The sequence below is a fragment of the Spermophilus citellus genome, assembly GCF_964194105.1.
Source record: "Spermophilus citellus genome assembly, chromosome: 9".
Classification (NCBI taxonomy): domain Eukaryota; kingdom Metazoa; phylum Chordata; class Mammalia; order Rodentia; family Sciuridae; genus Spermophilus; species Spermophilus citellus.
Window position 1 is genome coordinate 100,052,496 of NC_138191.1, and position 18,184 is coordinate 100,070,679.

General features: G+C 36.3%; 1 protein-coding gene across 2 annotated transcripts in view; it reads left to right on the plus strand.

Annotated features, from left to right (window-relative positions):
• FAF1 (Fas associated factor 1) overlaps positions 1-18,184 on the plus strand; it is a 401,623-nt gene that overhangs the window by 348,371 nt on the left and 35,068 nt on the right. For both annotated transcript variants that reach the window (XM_081307503.1, XM_081307502.1), the window contains 2 exons: positions 595-672; positions 12,078-12,293. In XM_081307503.1, coding sequence (XP_081163629.1) covers positions 595-672; positions 12,078-12,293 — 294 coding nt within the window. The remainder of the gene's footprint in view (positions 1-594; positions 673-12,077; positions 12,294-18,184) is intronic.

Sequence of the window (18,184 nt, forward strand, 5' to 3'; positions counted from 1 at the left end):
AGCACTGCTATTACCACTGTGTACCTCTGAATTTTGTTAAATAAGGCCTTTGAGTTTCGCTTTGGTTTTGGTTTTTTCCTTGTTTAAGGTAAACAAGTATTTATTAGCCAGGCACAGTGAAGCATGCCTGTAATCCCAGATAGTCTGGAGGATGAGTCAAGAGGATTATAAATTCAAGGCTAGCTTGGGCAATTTAATGAGACCATGACTCAAAATAAAAATCAGAAAGGGCTATAGATGTAGTTTAATGGTAGAGCACTTGCCTAGCTTGTATGAGGCCCTGGGTTCAATCTCCAATAAATAAAATTTTATTTATTAAAAAAAGAATGTAGGGGCTGGGGATGTGGCTCAAGCGGTAGCGCGCTCGCCTGGCATGCGTGCAGCCCGGGTTCGATCCTCAGCACCACATACCAACAAAGATGTTGTGTCCGCTGAGAACTAAAAAAAAAAAAAAATATATATATATATATATATATATATATATATTAAAAATTCTCTCTCTCCTCTCTCACTCTCTTTAAAAAAAAAGAATGTAATATTTATATATTTATATACATATATTACATGCTTGCTCCCCATCTATTTTATCAACAGAGGGAAGCTCATGAGAGAGAGATGGCAGAACAGTTTCGTTTGGAGCAGATTCGCAAAGAGCAAGAAGAGGAACGTGAGGTGCGGCATAATTTTAAGAAAAATTATTCAAAGCTGGGTTGTATTACTGTATTTGATACTAAGGCTGTTAATATTTCTTACAACTTATTTCTTTTTGCCTTTTCAGACTCATTTTAGAATGAAAGACCTTTCTTTATTCCTGATCTTTATATCTGTTCACATACTAGATTTATGGTTTTCTATTATCTTCGATTCTGTTTCCCTTTTGTTACCTAACAGATGCTTCCCATCCTTCCTGGATGCTGTCTCACTCCAATAACATAAAGACTGTATTTTTTTTCCTTCCCTGTATTTGACGTTACCTATCAAAAGATATTGCGAGTTACTTATGCAGCATCTTGCAGATGTGCTTGGCTGATATTTTTTTTTACTCTGAGTTTATGTCTTCTGCATCAGTGTAGAGAATTTTATATTCACTTGTTTTGGAAACATTTTTTGAATACTCAATACTTAGAGGATAGTGATGCAGACATGGGTTCTGCCCTTCAGGAGTTCATAGTCTTATAAAAAGAATTATAGTACTATTAGTAAAAGTTATGATAGATTTAGACCCAAGTGCAGTCAGAACAAAAAGAAGGGTGTCAAATGACCTTAAAATAGCTTTACAGAAAGGGATTTTTAATATTTTTTTCTGGACATGGGATTAATAGCAAGATTCATTTATAAAAAGAGGAAGCCATCAAATCAATTATGGAAAAAATTGGGAGATCCCTAACTGGGGCTGAGGAAAATCCCATTAGTCATCATTTTGGTCAAAGGATGCTACATCCTTCATTTATTCTTTTTTTTACCTATCTCACTTTTTTTTTTGGAAGAGAGAGAGAAAGAGACAATTTTTTAATATTTATTTTTTAGTTTTCGGTGGACACAACATCTTTATTTTTATTTTTTGTGTGGTGCTGAGGATAGAACCCAGCACCCCGCGTATGCCAGGCGAGTGCACTACCACTTGAGTCACATCCCCAGCCCTCACCTTTTTTTTGAACAGGATAATAAAATGTTTTCTACCTACAAAACCAGATTACAAGCTAAGCACAGTAGCACATGCCTGTAATCCCAGTAACTTGGGAGGCTGAAGCAGAAAGATCACAAGTTCAAAACCAGGCTCAGCAATTTAGTGAACCCCTATCTCAAAATAAAAAGGGCTGGGGATGTGGCTCAGTGATAAAGAGCCCCTGGGTTCGGTCAATCCCCAATACAAAAAAAAAGGCAGATTATATTCTTGTACAGAAGATACAACATGTCTACAAGTAACAGCAAATCAAGGAGAAAGTATGCTAAATGATACAGGATATGCGAAAGCAAAATACCTGGTGATTTCAAGGGCATAAGAAAAATCCTTTACAGCTTTGATAATCAGACAACAAATGGAAGGAGTAATTTGAGCCTGGTCTTAAAAGATGATGAAATGTCACTGTTTGGAAATGAAAACTTATTTAATACTTAACACATGTGTACAAGATGCCATGCCTACAAACCCTAGTTTCTGTGCTCTGATTGCTAAAAATATTTTGTTGAGCCTGTTTTGTGTATCAAACTCTGCAAGCTGCTTTGCATACAGTTACTCATTAACCATTAAAACAAATACAAAGTTAGAAATTCTCCCAAAAAATGAGAAAACTGAAGCTCATTGAATTACACATGTAGACACCTAGGTCTTTATGACTACAACTCAAGCTCTTTCTCACACTACATTTTCAGTCCAAGGCCATAAATCATAATATGTGTCTGTAGGAGTTATATATGTAGAGTTTCATGCAACTTTAGATAAGGGAGAGATTGGTCATTATCCTTTTAGGCTGTATTCCAGGAAATATAGGTTAAAAATAGGATTCCTGCTCCTTTGTGCTCTGTTTCACACATGCTCACTCTCTCTTACTAGTATATCTTCAAGTATACTAACTGGTTAAAATGTCAAGAGTACACAGTTAACTTTACATTCTGAATTTAGAGCCTGGTAACATATATACTTTCTTCTGATGGACTTACATAAACTCTGTATGGGTTGAACATCCCTAACCTGAAAATCTAAAATGCTCCAAAATCCAGTGCAAGTTTGAATAATACTGTATACTCTGCCATCCCTCACTCAAGAGTCACAATTAAATGCTGTTGTAAGTCCTGTCGTTAAGAAACTTTTGAGGGGCTGGGGATGTGGCTCAAGCTGTAGCGTGCTCGCCTGGCATGCATGCAGCCCGGGTTCAATCCTCAGCACCACATACAAACAAAGATGTTGTGTCTGCCGAAAACTAAAAAATAAAAATATTAAAATTCTCTTTTCTCTCTCCCCCTCCCTCCCTCCCTCCCTCCCTCCCTCTCTCTCTCTCTCTCTCTCTCTCTCTCTCTCTAAAAAAAAAGAAAGAAAGAAACTTTTGAGGACTGGGGTTATAGCTCAGTGGTAGAGCACTTGCCTAGCATGTATAAGGAACTGAGTTCTACTCTCAGCACCACATATAAATAAATAAAATAAAGGTCCATCCACAACTAGAAAAAAATATATTTTTTTAAAAAAAGAAACTGTTGGTCTTAATTTTGTTCAGTCTATCCAAATTTATTTGATCCTTTTTTTTTCATGGAATATCAGTTAATATATTTCAGCACACTAGTCTACTGTAAAACTACAGTACCAGGGAATAGCTGGTATTGGGCAACCTCTGAGAAAAATGAGACTCAGAAAGATTATATGGTTCGACTGTCATTACCAAACTGGTCAAACACATAATCTGGATCAGAAGCCAGGTCACCTGACTTTTCACAGTAACATTGCCTCCCTTCTAACTGGAAATCCTAATCCATATAATTACATTGAGAAACAAGAGTGGTTTTATTATTTTTATTATCTCCAGTATTTCAAAGGCCTTTAGAAAAATGAAGTATTGAATAGTCAAAGCACTGTAGTCCCAGGGAAATTACTAAGTGATCAGCCTCATTTTGCTGTATGGTAACTTTTGGATTGTAGTTAGTAAAATGTAGAAAGCTTTCTTGATCTGGTTCTTAGCCATAAGGGAAAAGCTCTAAAGCAATTCAAAGGAAAAACAAAGAAATTACAGCAAAAATCTTCTCTCTTTTACTCATTTATATATTTACTTTAATTCCTTCCAAAATCAGTTTCAAGTAACAAATATAAATATATGCAATTCAAAGGGATTTAAAAGGGAAGAATAGATATAGAAGTGAGGGTAAAGAAAAGCTAAAAGGAAGTTAAAGGAAGTGAAAGTGAATGGTAAGACTAAATGTTGACAATAGATAATCCAACCCAGGCCCCAGATGCATATAACAGAGTCTGTACATTTATTCAATATTAGCCACAAAATTTGTTCTGTACTTCTCTTGGGCCAACACAAAGGAAAATATGATAGTTGAGAAGTTTTACTTTGTGTGTAATATTAAAGTGTGATAACTCAGAAGATCTCTTGATTTTTCTAGCACTAAGCAATGTTTCTTCTTGGTGTCTGTTCAGGATCTTTGAATAGTATTGCCAGCCATAGCTATAATAACAAGTCTGTCTGACAGCTGCTTATACCTTTTAAAATATAAAATCATAAGGCCAGAGCACAATTTAGTAAAATCATCTTTGTAAAGGCCCAAATGATATATATGTATGGTAGGCCAGTTTAAGAAATGGAATTTACAGTAAGTAGTGAGATGTATGAACTACAGAGCATCCAAGAAATCCTTCCTGAATACTTTTTTTTTTTTTGCCACCAAATTTTTGGCAAGTAAAGAAAGTTTCAGCTAAAATTTTGACTCTCAGTTCTTTGATTCAGTGAGCGTTCAGCAGATATTTATCAATCTTATTCTACATGCAAACATTAAATCAACTGCTGTGGATATTTATTTAACTCACATTATGTTATGTATAAGTCAGTCAAGCCCTTGGAATGTTTTTTACTGTCTAAATATAATGTAACTATCAGAAAAGATACTATGTTAGCCAGACACTATGGGGCAAGCCTCTAATCCCAGCAGTTTGAAAGACTAAGGCAGAAGGATAATGAGCTCAAAGCTAGCTTCAGTAATTTAGCAAGACAACTTTGTGAGACCCTGTCTCTTAAGAAAATGTTGTTGCTTTTAAAGGACTGAGGATGTGACTTGTAGAATAACTATATGTAAATTATACCCTAATTTTACAATGGAAAAAAAAAATCATTGAGCAGCCTTCTCAGGGCCGTATAAAAATCTAACCACTCCTGTATTTCCTCTTTAACTTCAACCGCTCTTCCTCTCCCCTCACTCATTCCATTCCAGCCACATTGACTGTCCTGCTGTTTTTCAAACAATTTAGGAACAGGACCAAGGCTTTGGCACTTGTGATTCCTGCTTATTATTACACTTCTAGGTCTAAATGTCCATGTGGCTCTTTAGGTCTTTTTACTTACTGAGATTTACAGTATTTAAAAAGTGTACCCACCTCTCTTCTCCCAGCGTTCTCTGCTCTCCCCCCCATAGTACTCATCACTGTAATGAGTCTTTCCCGTATGTGTTTTTGTTGTCTTTCTCCCCATCCTACTAGAATATAAACTCCATTTAAGCAGAATTTTTTTTATCTATTTCATTCACTGCTATTTTCCCATCATCTAGAATAATGCCTAACTCAAGGAAAGTCCTCACTAAGAATTCATGGAATTAATGAATGTTAGTTTTAGCCTATTTAACCCTAGAGAAACTGGGCTATAAACTGTTATTTGGTATGTAGCTGTAGAAGCAAAGAGAATAGTGTGTGTGTGTGTGTGTGTGTGTGTGTGTGTGTGTGTGTGTGTTTATACATGTTTATGTGTAAGTAAATCAAGCCAATCTTTGATTCTTATTGTAAGAGATTGGTGTAAGTATACATTATCTTTTCTTTTTAAAAAATGAAATTGTGTAGAAACAAGTAAGTGTAACATCAATTCATATTTTCTTATAGCAGATTTTCCTTATTTTATCACAAACCTAAAATAATACAAATAAAAAACTATATTTGTTGAGCAAACCAAATTGAAGTTTAACAATGATGTTTACTTTGTTGTTTGAGTGTATGTGTCCTTTATGTCATTATTTTACAACAGTGTTTGCTTACATGAGGCCTTTTAGCCAGTGTTTGGAACTGGACCACTGGTGTATTTTTATTCTTTTTGCCAGTAAAACTGATGGGTATTCAGATATCAAGGTTGCTAACTTACCTAATAAATCTTCATTGTTTTCCATATAGTGTGGGATATCCAAGGTCTGTTTTTCATTCTGGGGAAAAGCCCTGGAGACTGCGTAAACTGAGGAGCAGATATTGTCTGCCCTGTGAATGGAGTAATGAGCTACTGTTGTTTATTCTTCTGTAGTATAATTGGTTGAATTCAGACAATAATGTAGCATCTGTTGTTAATATTGTGTAGGGAAATGTCAAAATAGAAAGCAAGCAGACAGGTGGATTAAAGGGAGGGCAGGAGGGGAAATCAGGAAATACCAAATTAAGTTCTGGTTTAAAGTAGGTACAAAGTAATAATCATAATGGCAACAAGACCAACCACTGTGCTTTGTTGTTGTTAATGTTGCATACAGCATGAGGTTGATACTGAGTATTTGTCACTGAATGCTGACCATGTGTCAGCACTTTGTGTTTTTAATTATTACTCTATTTTATAGGACTTTGTAAGAAAGTTGTTATTGACCTTGTTTCTTATATGAGGAAACCAAAGGTCATACAGACTGTCATTTGTCTAGTGGCTAGTATTTTGGTTCTGTTCTTTCATACCTTAAAGCCTATGTTCCTAAACATACCATTGGATTGAACTAGGGTTTTTTAAAACCTCACTGTTAAAAGTTAGGATAGTGATTGACTTTGAGGAGATTTAGCACCCAGAAAGGAGGCATGTTTTTGAGATACTTGATCACAGTGCTAGTTTTACAGGTATGGGGACTTTCTGAAATTTTTTCAAGTTCTACACTTAAGATTTGGGGACTTTTTCTCAAATATGTTATACTTTAATAAAATTTTAAAACAATTACAAAATATGTACCTTTGAACAAAATAATAAAAAGATTAATATTGATTTAAATTTTGCAAAAGGTCAAAAATACATACATTTAAATTTTATAAAAAGTTAAAAAAAAGAATGAATGGTGCTGGATGCAGTGGTGCACTGTTATCCAAGCTATTAGGGAGCCCAAGACAGGAGGATTGCAAGTTTGAGGGCAGCATGGCAATTGAGTAAGATACTATCTCAAGATAAAATAGAAAGAGCTGGGGAAGTAGCTCAGTGTTAGAACACTTGCCTAGCATATGTAGGGCCCTGGGTTCAATTCCAGTACTGCAATGATGGGGTGAAAAAAAGTACATTCATTTGGAAGTAGTGGTGATGGTTGCATGAATGTACTTAGTGTCACTGAATTGTACACTTAAAAATGGTTAAAATTATTGTTTAAGTTAATGGGTATAAATACTTAAATGATGAGAATGATTACTTATTGATGGTGACTTTAGAAAATCTAGGTTACTTTTAATGTTTTCCCCATTTAATCTATGTTTTTCAGTGAATATATATTACTCTTATAAGCAGGAAAAATTATTTTTAATCTCAAAGAAACAGTAGTGGTACTGATAGATGACCCCACTAATAGTATAGAAAATGTATATGACTAATCCTCCTATGAGAGACTCATGGTTCACCCTTAGGGACACATATGTTAATGCTATTGATGCTAGAAGGAGTCAGACATCAGAAAAAAGAGAATCAGGATGTTGACTTCTTTGTTACTAGAAGTAGAAGCCATGAGATTTCAGATTCTTTACACATTTATTAAACAAACACCTGTCATGTGCCTGTCACCATACAAAGCAGTTTTACATGCCTTATTTGAGTTAGCATGTTAATTATTCCCTCCATTACCAAATATATACTAAACACTTACTTTGTGCTATGCTATGTGCTTCTTAAAATAAGAAGACATAATCCCATGCCATAACAGAGCTGCAGGTCAATGGGAAAGCTAAACATTAGACAAGAATACTGTAATATAGTGAATGCTATAGTAGACATGTTACAACTGACATTTAATTTTAATATATACACATTTATGTATATATTCATATATATGTATATTTAGTATATATGCATGTATATATATCAAAATTTGGTTATTAATATATGACAGTGTTACTTAAGTAGATTAATATTTGAAATACTCACTTGAAACTCATTGTTACTCAAAATACCAATATTAGATAAATTTCCTTTCATACTATCAAACAAAAAAAATGGCAGAAATGACTGGTTTAACTAACTGTCCTTTTAATTTTTAAATTATATTTCTTAATCTTCTGGGCTTCAATTATCCCCATTAAAAAAGAGAGAGAGAGAGAGAGAGAGAATAGGACTGTTTGGCCAGTGTAGCCCCTTCCTGGTGTGATATTCTGTATATATCTTATCTCATAATAATAAACAACCATTCATTAAAGCCTGTTGTGTCAAATGCTGTTAGTCAACTTTTCGTTACTGTGAGCAAAATATCTGGCAAGAACAACTTAGAAAAGCAAAAGTCTATTTTGGCTGATGGTTTCAGGGTTTCAGTCTATGGTCTGCTGGTTCCATTGGAATGGGCCTGAGGTGAGATAAAACTTCATGGCAAAAGGGCTCAGTGGAGAAAAGCTGCTTAGCTTATGCTAGCCAGGAAGCTGAGAGTGAGGGTGGAATCAGGGAGAAGCCAGAGAGACCTAATACAATCCTTCACAGAACACCCCCCATCAATCCCCTACACATGGGTTTAATCTCCAATACATATACATTCATATTTATATATTTTTATTCCAGTATTTTGCAGATTCTTCAGTTATTTCTAATTAATAAATATGTTTTCTCAAATACGAAATTTCTCTTTTTTTCTAACTCAGGATATGCTTTTATAATGACTTTGTTCTCAATTTTTCTTCTACTTGTTTTTTTGGGGAAGAATTTTTCCCAGCCTTTTTGGTCTAACTCTTAATTTACTTCTTTTTCTTTCCTTTTTTAACTTTTTGGTTTTATTTATTTATTTATTTGAAGTGGGGTCTTGCTATGTTGCAGGGACTGGTTTTGAATGCCTGGGCTGAAGTGACCTACTCCTCCAGCTACCCCAGTAGTCCTTTCAAACTAGAATGGGCTGATTAGGTTACAGCTCTCATAATCTAATCATTTCACCTCTGGAAATTCCTGCATTGACAAAGGAGCTTTGGGGGGCCCACATACCAAACCATAACAGATACTGCGCTAAGAATTTTACATATATCATGTTTATAATTCCCATCTCTGTAATCCCCTCTAAGGTCAGTGGTATTAGTGCCTATTAGTAGGAAAATGACCTCTGAAGCATGGAAGAGATTAGCTTTCTCTGCACATTGCAGAAGTTTTTACTGCTTTTTAAGAAAATATTTTAATATTAGAATCAGCCAAATTAAGTGATACAGAAATTAAATAATTTCTTATCATACTCATATCTGTGCAAACTGTTTTTCTGTTGGTTATTTTAGATGTTTTAACAGAAAATACATCTATATAAGTAAAAAAATATAAAATGACATATTCAGGAAACTATGTATCCTTATCCATCCTGCTTCTTCCACTTTCTATGCATTACATTTTTTTCATTTCTTTGTATTTGCATATATTTATTTTCTCCAAAGAACCAATTTATTTACTGACTAGTTTTTTTTCTAACTCATTCCTTTATACTTTTATAATTATTCTAAATTTTCCTTCCACTTGTTTATTTATTTATTTATTCATTCATTCATTTGTACAATTTGATGCTAGGGGCTGAACTCAGGGGTACTTAGCCACTTGTTTATTTTTGGAGGAACTTTTCCCAACCTTTTAGTCTAATTCTTAATTTACTTTTTTTTTAACTTTTTATTTGTGTGTGTGTGTGTGTGTGTTTGTGTGTGTGTTTTAAAGAGAGAGAGAGAGAGAATTTTTTAATATTTATTTTTTAGTTTCGGGGGACACAACACCTTTGTTTGTATGTGGTGCTGAGGATCGAACCCCAGCCGCACGCATGCCAGGCGAGCGTGATACCTCTTGAGCCACATCCCCAGCCCCTTATTTGTGGGGTTTTTTTTTTTTGTTTGGTTTTTTTGTTTTTTGTTTTGTTTTGTTTTGTTTTGTTTTGTTTTGTTTTGTTTTGTTTTTTGAGGTAGGATCTCACTGTGTTGCCCAGGCTGGTCTTGACCACCTGGGCTGAAGTGATCCTGCTTCCTCAGCCTCCCTCCATGGCTGGGACTGCAGGCATATACTACTCATGCCCAGCTTATTTTCTCATTTTCAATATGAATTTGTTGTTGTTGTTGTTGTTGTTGTGGGGATTGAACTCAGGGGCACTCAATCACTAAGCCACATTCCCAGCCCTATTTTGTATTTTATTTAGAGACTGGGTCTTACTGAGTTGCTTAGCACCTTGGCAAGGCTGTCTTTGAACTCTCGATCCTCCTGTCTCAGCTTCCCAAGCCACTGAGATTCCAGACAGGCACCACCACAAATTTTTTTTTAATATTTATTTTTTAGTTGTAGGTGGACACACAATCTTTATTTCATTTCTGTGTGGTGCTAAGGATCGAACCCAGTGCCTCATGTGTGCTAGGCGAGCGCTCTACCACTGAGCCACAACCTCAGCCCCAACCACCACGAATTTTAAGGCTATAAATTTCCTCTGAGGACTGCTTCAGATGAATCCCACAGAGCCTAGCATGAAGTGTTTCAACAATCATTGTTTTCTGTATATTCTACAGTTTTGATTTATACTTCATTTTTTAGATGTTTAAGAAAAAGGTCAGTGTTTCTCCCCAGCTGTAAGGGTGACATCACATTTGAAAATGGCTGTTGAGATTTTAAATACTATAAGTCCCAGTTTCTCACACATCTTGTGATTATGATAGTTGTAGTTTAATTGAGGGGGAGGAATTCCTTCTATTAATGATTATTTGGTAATACAAATGTTAAACTATCCAAGAAAGAACAGAATGTAGCTGTGAAGCAGAACATGATTACCAGGCTTACTTATCTAAGGAAACTTCATGGCGCTAGGGACATTAAAAGTTTTTTGTGAATTTCTGCTACAAATTCCAGTTTGGGCGGGTACCTAAGAGTTCTTCTGATCTTCTGGTGGAATATCGTGAATATGGAAAAAGAAAAAAGAAAATACAATACTCTAGATTGAGAACTAGGAAACATGGATTCAAGGCCAATTCTAACCATGAGATCTCAACAGTTTATCCTACATGTTTGAGTCTGTTTTGTCTTCCATAAAGTAAAGGGATTAGTTTATCTATAGGTCCAGACCCCTTATCAAATTAATGGTAGAAGTGGAAAGAGGGCTGTGGTTTCCTACCTCCAATAAACCTGATATATGAATCTCTTTTTATTCCACTTTGTTTTTAAACTTTCCCTGTGGCAGAACATATAGAGAAATTTGCCACTTTTAAGTATAATTCATCACTCCAAACAGAATCTTTCCATTCAATTTTGTCATTAACACATTATCCAGGCTGGGCACTATGACACAACATATGTAATCTCAGCAATTTGGGAGGCTGAGGCACGATCACAAGTTTGAGGCCAGTGAGGCACTTAGACCCTGTTTCAAAATAAATAATAAAATAAAAGGGGGCTGGGGATGTGGCTCAAGCGGTAGCGTGCTCGCCTGGCATGCGTGCGGCCCGAGTTCAATCCTCAGCACCACATACAAACAAAAGATGTTGTGTCCACTGAAAACTAAAAAATAAATAAATATTAAAATTTCTCTCTCTCTCTGTCTCTCTCTTTAAAATAAAATAAAATAATAAAAAGGGCTGGGAATGTAGTTCCATGGTAAAGCTCCTCTGGGTCCGTTCCCTGGTACCAAAAAAATGTGTGTGTGTGTGTGTGTGTGTGTGTGTGTGTATGTGTGTGCGTGCACGCCCGTGCACACGTGCACACACACACACACACACACATTCCAATATTTTGTTGATTCTTTGATTGTTTCTAATTAGCCAATGAGTTTTCTTAAATATGAATGTGTGTGTGCATGCACATGTGTGTCTTTTGTGAATGCTTCTAATACCCTCATTTATACCCTAAAAAGCATCTGGGTATTTGATATCTGTTTCCTCAATCACAAATGTCTGAGTTCTTCAGTTTAGAGGTGGGGAGGGGGAAAGCCCTTGTTTTTGAAGTAGTTACCTATTGGTTTAATAAAACATGTCTTCAAGGCGGGATATAGTTTAATGAATTGTCTTTATTAATATTAAGAAAATTTAAAAACACCTGATTTTATTGTTCAAGCATTAGTGTTGCTTAATAAATGGAGCAGTAACTTTTTGATGAGTTCCTGGAAAGTAGCAGCTGTGTTCTAGTCTCTCCCACTCCCTACAGCCCATCTATCTTACATTTTAACACCTGTTTTTTTTTTTCTCTACTTAGGCCATCAGACTCTCCTTAGAGCAAGCCCTGCCTCCAGAACCAAAGGAAGAAAATGCTGAGCCTGTGAGCAAACTGCGGATCCGTACACCCAGTGGCGAGTTCCTAGAGCGGCGTTTCCTGGCCAGCAATAAGCTCCAGATTGTCTTTGATTTCGTTGCTTCTAAAGGATTTCCATGGGATGAATTCAAGTTACTGAGCACCTTTCCTAGGAGAGATGTAAGTTGCCTTTCTCATCATAGGCAGTGTGTCCACATAGGAGATCCCATCATTGTGGCTAGGAAAAGTAGTCCAAAAAAAAGATCAAATGGTAGTCTTCTAAAAGACACCCAAAGTCTCTTTGTTCTGCACATCATTCTCTCCTCATCTTTTGAAGAAGGTAAGGCTTACCAGGCCAGCAAACATATAGCCAGGAACCCATGTAAGAAATTCTTTTCTTTACTATCTAGCTTTTTCCCCTATTCCACCATTCATATAGGCTTTTCTTTTATTTTTTGCCTCAGAGTATACCTAAAAATTGTGTGCTTAACAGCCTAATTGTTCGATCAGGATCAAAGTTTTGGTTCAAAGAGTATTTTGTGATTTGAGGGATTTTTGTTTTGTTTGCAGTACTAGAGATTGAACTGAGGGGGCTTTACCACTGAGCTACATCTACAGTCCTTTTTGTTTTTTATTTTGAAATGCGATCTCACTAAGGTGATGAGGCTGACCTCAAACTTGCAATTCTCATGGTTGAGCCTCCCAATTCACTAGGATTACAAGCATGCACCATAGTTTTACTTTGACAGGTTTACTAGCCTGGAAAGACAAGTATGATGACCATATTTACTGTGTATCTGTATTTCAACAAAAGTATTTGGTAATGTTTCATAGTATTCATGGACAAGGTAGAGAGAGATCTACAGTTAGATGTATTCATTACTGAATAAATGGTTATGTCCAGAAAATGTTGATTGCTATCTCCCTGGTGGAAACCAAGAGACTCTTTATTTAGTTCTTTATTACTTACTATATATATCGACATCCTATACAAAAACTTTCTCTGATTTGTGGATAATGAATAATAAGATTCAAGAAAACCTTAAAATATGAAACAGTGGACAAAATGAAGCTTCCAGAATGCAGAGCAGGGCTGGTAGAAAGCAGAAAGAACTGAAAATCATGTCATCTGAGGAATATATCCTCTAGAGAAGGAAAGGGCATGGAAGACATTGTTGTTGTCTTCAACTACTTCAACTACTTGAAGGCTTGCCATATAAAAGAGGTATCTTACTTTTTCAGGCTTTAGGGTAGAACTGGGATCAATATGTTGAAAGTTACAAGGAGATACATTTGGGCACTTTCTAAGAAAGGAATATCTTGTGTTGTAAAGAAGTTTTTCTATCTTTGGAGATAACAATTGGTTCTCTTTTCCACAATACAGATATGTATTTATGGAGAGAGATCCATTCCCAGTGTTTCTGCTTTACATGGAATTGGACTAGCTCAACTATAAGACATAGTTTAATGTTCTGTGATTCCATTATCATCTAAGTCTAGTAACCTGGACTTCATCTAACATACCAAAACTAAGTATTTGGTTAAGACTTATCCAGGTCCCTCATATTGACTATCAGATTTGCAGGACAGAATCAGAAATGAGTGGTATATGTATAACTCTGTCAGCCAGCCATAAATCCCCTTTGGGTGGAATGAGTATTCTGCTTACATCTGAGTCCAGGAGCGTATTGTGGACTCCAGGTGGTTGTAGCCATTGGTCCTTTTCTCAGTGCCCTTCCTACTACTCTGAGCCTTTTCCCCCTTATTCATATATAAAGCACACAAACATGCACAAGATAAGGAATGCACATGCTCTTACCACACAGTCAGGTAAGAAACTACCTTAACCTATTAAGTCCCAAATTTTCAATTCTGAGAATATTGACACAGTTGCATTAAAATAGTTTGTAGGGCTAGGGTTGTTGCTTAGTTGCAGAGTGCTTGCCTAACACATGTGAGGCACTGGGTTCCATCCTCAGCACCACATAACAAATAAAATAAAGGCATTCTGTCCATCTACAGCTCTAAAAAATTTTTTTTAAAGTGTTTGAATCATAATTTAGAGCTTTTATATATGATTACATCTGTTAATATTATAATTATTCCATCATAATATAATTATCTAATTCTTTTGTAGTTCTACATCTGGAACAATGGGGCAAAATGGGTTAAATTCTGTCACTGAAATTGAACTCTCAGTAACTGAGTATTTGTTTATTTATTTACTTATTTTAGTTGTAGTTGGGCACAATACCTTTATTTGTTTTTATGTGGTGCTGAGGATTGAACCCAGGGCCCCACACATGTTAGACAAGCAACTCTACCACTGAGCCACAACCTCAGCCCCTCAGTGTCTGAATATTTAGAAAAGAGCCATTATCAGGGGGTTCAAGATCAGCCTGTTTCTCTTTACTTTATATTCTGCAATGAACATCTCATCTTGGAGAGCTGACTAACTTAAGACCTAAATGAATCCTTCCTATTCATTGGTTTTAAGTCACTCCCCTTCTAGGCCTTATCTGTAAAATGAAGGTAGTAAAAGAAGTAAAGTGAAAGAAATAAGGACCTTCCTGGTCTTTAAAATTAATTTGAAACAAAATTAAATCTGATTATAGATGGGTGGGGGAGAAAATTTTTTTTAAAAGATAGATTTTCTCTTCAGTGTTAACAACCTCTTCTTACATGGTAAAAAAAATGTAGACTAAAAAGTTGCTTTTGAAAAGAAGCGGGAGAACTTGATGTAGGATAGATGAGGCTGGACATCCAAGGAATTTTCAGGCAGCAGGTTTATTTAAGCTGCAGCTGACCAGAGGGACTAATGTCTCAAAAATCTTTTGGACCCCAGGTCTGGAAATTGTTTTAGATTTGTACTCAGTGAGATGGTAACACGACAGTGGGTGGGTTCATAATAGTTACTTTTTGTTCCACATTCTTAGCTCCGACAGAGGTTTCACAAATTTTTACCATGGAAAACAGAATCAGTAACTTTTACACAGCAAACTGTTGAGATAGAGTCTATCACACCTTTTGTATGCAAACCTGGCATTCACAAAAAAAAAAAAAAAAAAAAAAAAAAAGGAATCTTCAAGCCACAATGAGCTTTCAGCTAAAATCCTGTGAAATCCCATTGACACTCTTTGTAAAACCTTGCTGACAAGAAGCTTAATTATGGTAGGGGTCCCTGGAGAAGTTCAATTACGGTGGGTATTTTGGGGGCTACTTTAAACTAAAATGAAATGCAGAGGATTCTTGCATTTGCCACTTTCCTACTTTGAGTTCTAGTAACCAACTTTTCAACTTTGTCAATGCAGACTGTTATGTCATTATGGACAAGCCCTAAGTAGAAAGTCCATCATGTAGTCTTAGAGAAAATCTACTCCTGATTTGGCTTTTCATCACTGATCCTTTGTTTTACATTGCTGAAGAAAACTATTCAGTGTGGCTAACATTCTCTTCTCCTCGCATCTCTTTCACTCCTGACTCCATTTCTACCTTGGTCCCTATTCCAAGGCCAATTTAAATCAAGTTTGTCTTTGTTGCCCAAAGAAAAAAACCAAACCACCTGTCAGAGAAATCAGGAGTCTCCCAAAACTAATCACAAGTCCATTTTATGGTCCTTGGTCTACCTGAAATCATCTGCCACAGTTATTTTTTCAAAAACCCAACTCTGATAATTTCTTCTCTTGCTTAAAACTTTTTAATAGCCCCTACTAGCCTAGAATAAGTACAGACCCCTTAGAATGTTTTTTGAAAGATTTACAGTCTGTTCCATTTGTGCCTTTCTTATATCCTGCCTCTTTTATTTTTATCAGCAGGAGATAGGAGATTGCTCATTATTCACTAATGACACAGATTCTCATGCCTCCATGTCCCTGGCCTGTTTGAACTTATCTTTTAATGCCTAGTTCAGAAGTCACCTTTCTATGGGCTTCTCCCAAGCTCCCCACAAATATACCATTGTAGTTTATGCACTCCTCTCTCATAGTGCTTGTTCTGTTGTTCTGTAATGATTTACAGAGGCAGCCCAAATCATGTACAAATCTATATCCTCTGCAGTTCCTGCTGTGGTACCTCATATATAAGCATTCAGGAACTATTGTCAAATGTTAGTGACCTCAGGCTCCCCTAAATCTCTAGTTCCGTAGTGAAGGACCGAGGCTGTTCCAAATCACAACAAATGACCTAGACCCACCCAGATTCCAGTCCTAAAGTCAGAAAGCCCACCCAGGAATTTTTAGGCCTCTCAGACCCAGAGGTGGGGTAAGAGTTAATGGCTCTTCATCCTTCTTTGAATGCTCTTTCAAGTCAAATGACTAGTGTTTTTGCAAGGCTATTCTGTAACAGCCATCTGTGTCTGCAAGGATTAGGATCTAATTTGTAAAAGTCATCTTAAATTACAGCCAAAGTAAAGACTGTTAAAAAGCACATCTTAAGACCTTGCCTCTTTAATAACAAATACTCTAAGACTTAACTGTAGGAGTCTTATTGTGTCTTCAGCCTTTTCTCCACCAAGGAGAGGCTGATGTCTCACCAGAGGACTTATTAAATGTTCTTCAGTGCCCCCTGCACCCCCCCCCCCTTACCAAAACAATACTTTATGTTAAGATTTCCCAGCTGTCCAACTATTTACTAAGTGTCTGCTGGGTATTATACTTCACTGAACTGAGCACTATGGGATAACCAGAATAATAGCAGGCACAGGCCTTCCCTAGGAAAGCCTATTGTCAAGTTGCTAGGAGTATTGAGCTATTTGTTTGGGGGTGTTTTTTGTTTGTTTATTTCCATTATGTTAATAACAGTTACCAGGAGAAGTAGTATTTACTTCCCAAGCTTGGGTCATTAAGCTCTACTTTTGCACATGTTAAAAACCATAGCCAATTTGCCTTACTTGGGAATTGCCCTGGGAGTGAGTCCTAAAAGCTAAGTAATGGCATTGACCTCACCACTAGTCACTGTGGTTCCCCTCTGGACCTATAGTGACCCAGACACAGGCCTTTCCCAGAAAAACCTGTCACCCATCTTACTTAGACTGAGGTTATCAGTATCCTCCAATCTTCCTCTTCTGTGTCACTACCTTATCTTCCTTTTTCTTTCCTTCTTCCTTTCCAACCCCTTCCCTTCTTTCAGATCATGTTTCACCTTTGTTATCTACTCCATCTTCTTTCCACTTTTCCCTCTGTTATTTCTGTATTCCACAACTCTTCCTCTTCCTGTCTCTTCTGTTTTTCTTCTTTTGTCTACTCTTTTTCACATCTCTGAGGAGCTCCACTACAAATGGAAAGTAAGTTTTTTCTATGTATAGAAGGACTGGAAAGTACTAAGAAAGAGGATGAGGAATAACAGGTTAGCTCCAGAACCATTGGCCTGTGTGCTATCAAAAGAAAGTTGTAACAATCTAAGCTATATATCTAATTGGCTTTACTTTGTGAATTATGAATCATGCAACCTCTATTCAAAAAATAGAATGTGAGCTCCCACTGGCCAGTAGTAGAACAGTGGGTTTTGTAAGGTGGAAACAAAAAGACTATTGGGTGGGGGAGAACTAGGTAATAATCAGGTAAGATAAGTACTTACTTTTTTGTAAGGGTGAAGGCAGAGGAGTCTTATGCTGACTCAGTCTGGACTCTCCTGTTTTCAGGGGGGGAAAATGATATTTTTTGGAATCTCTTTGATTCCTTAAAGTTTTAATTTTATTATGGAACATTCATTATGACTGACTCTATTTTGGTTTGTTCTGGTCTTTTGGAATCTAGTAAAAGGACCAGTCCAAAGCAGTGACTTCCTATAACTTTTAACCACTACCAGCACCCCCCTTTTGGGGTAAGCTCTTTGTGGTATGAGAGTACCACCAAATAACATAGTTACCAACACTTTGGATTTTGGGTCTCAATATATCATTGGTAGATAATAGTGTCCTCATAACCATGCATTTCTTTCTTTTGAGTTTTTGTGATACCACCCTATAAGAGATATTTGATATTTGACAGATGACCACATTCAAACATTTTAAACTTTAGAAAGGATATGGCACACCAGGGAGACTACTATTATGACTATCAAGAGAATAATAT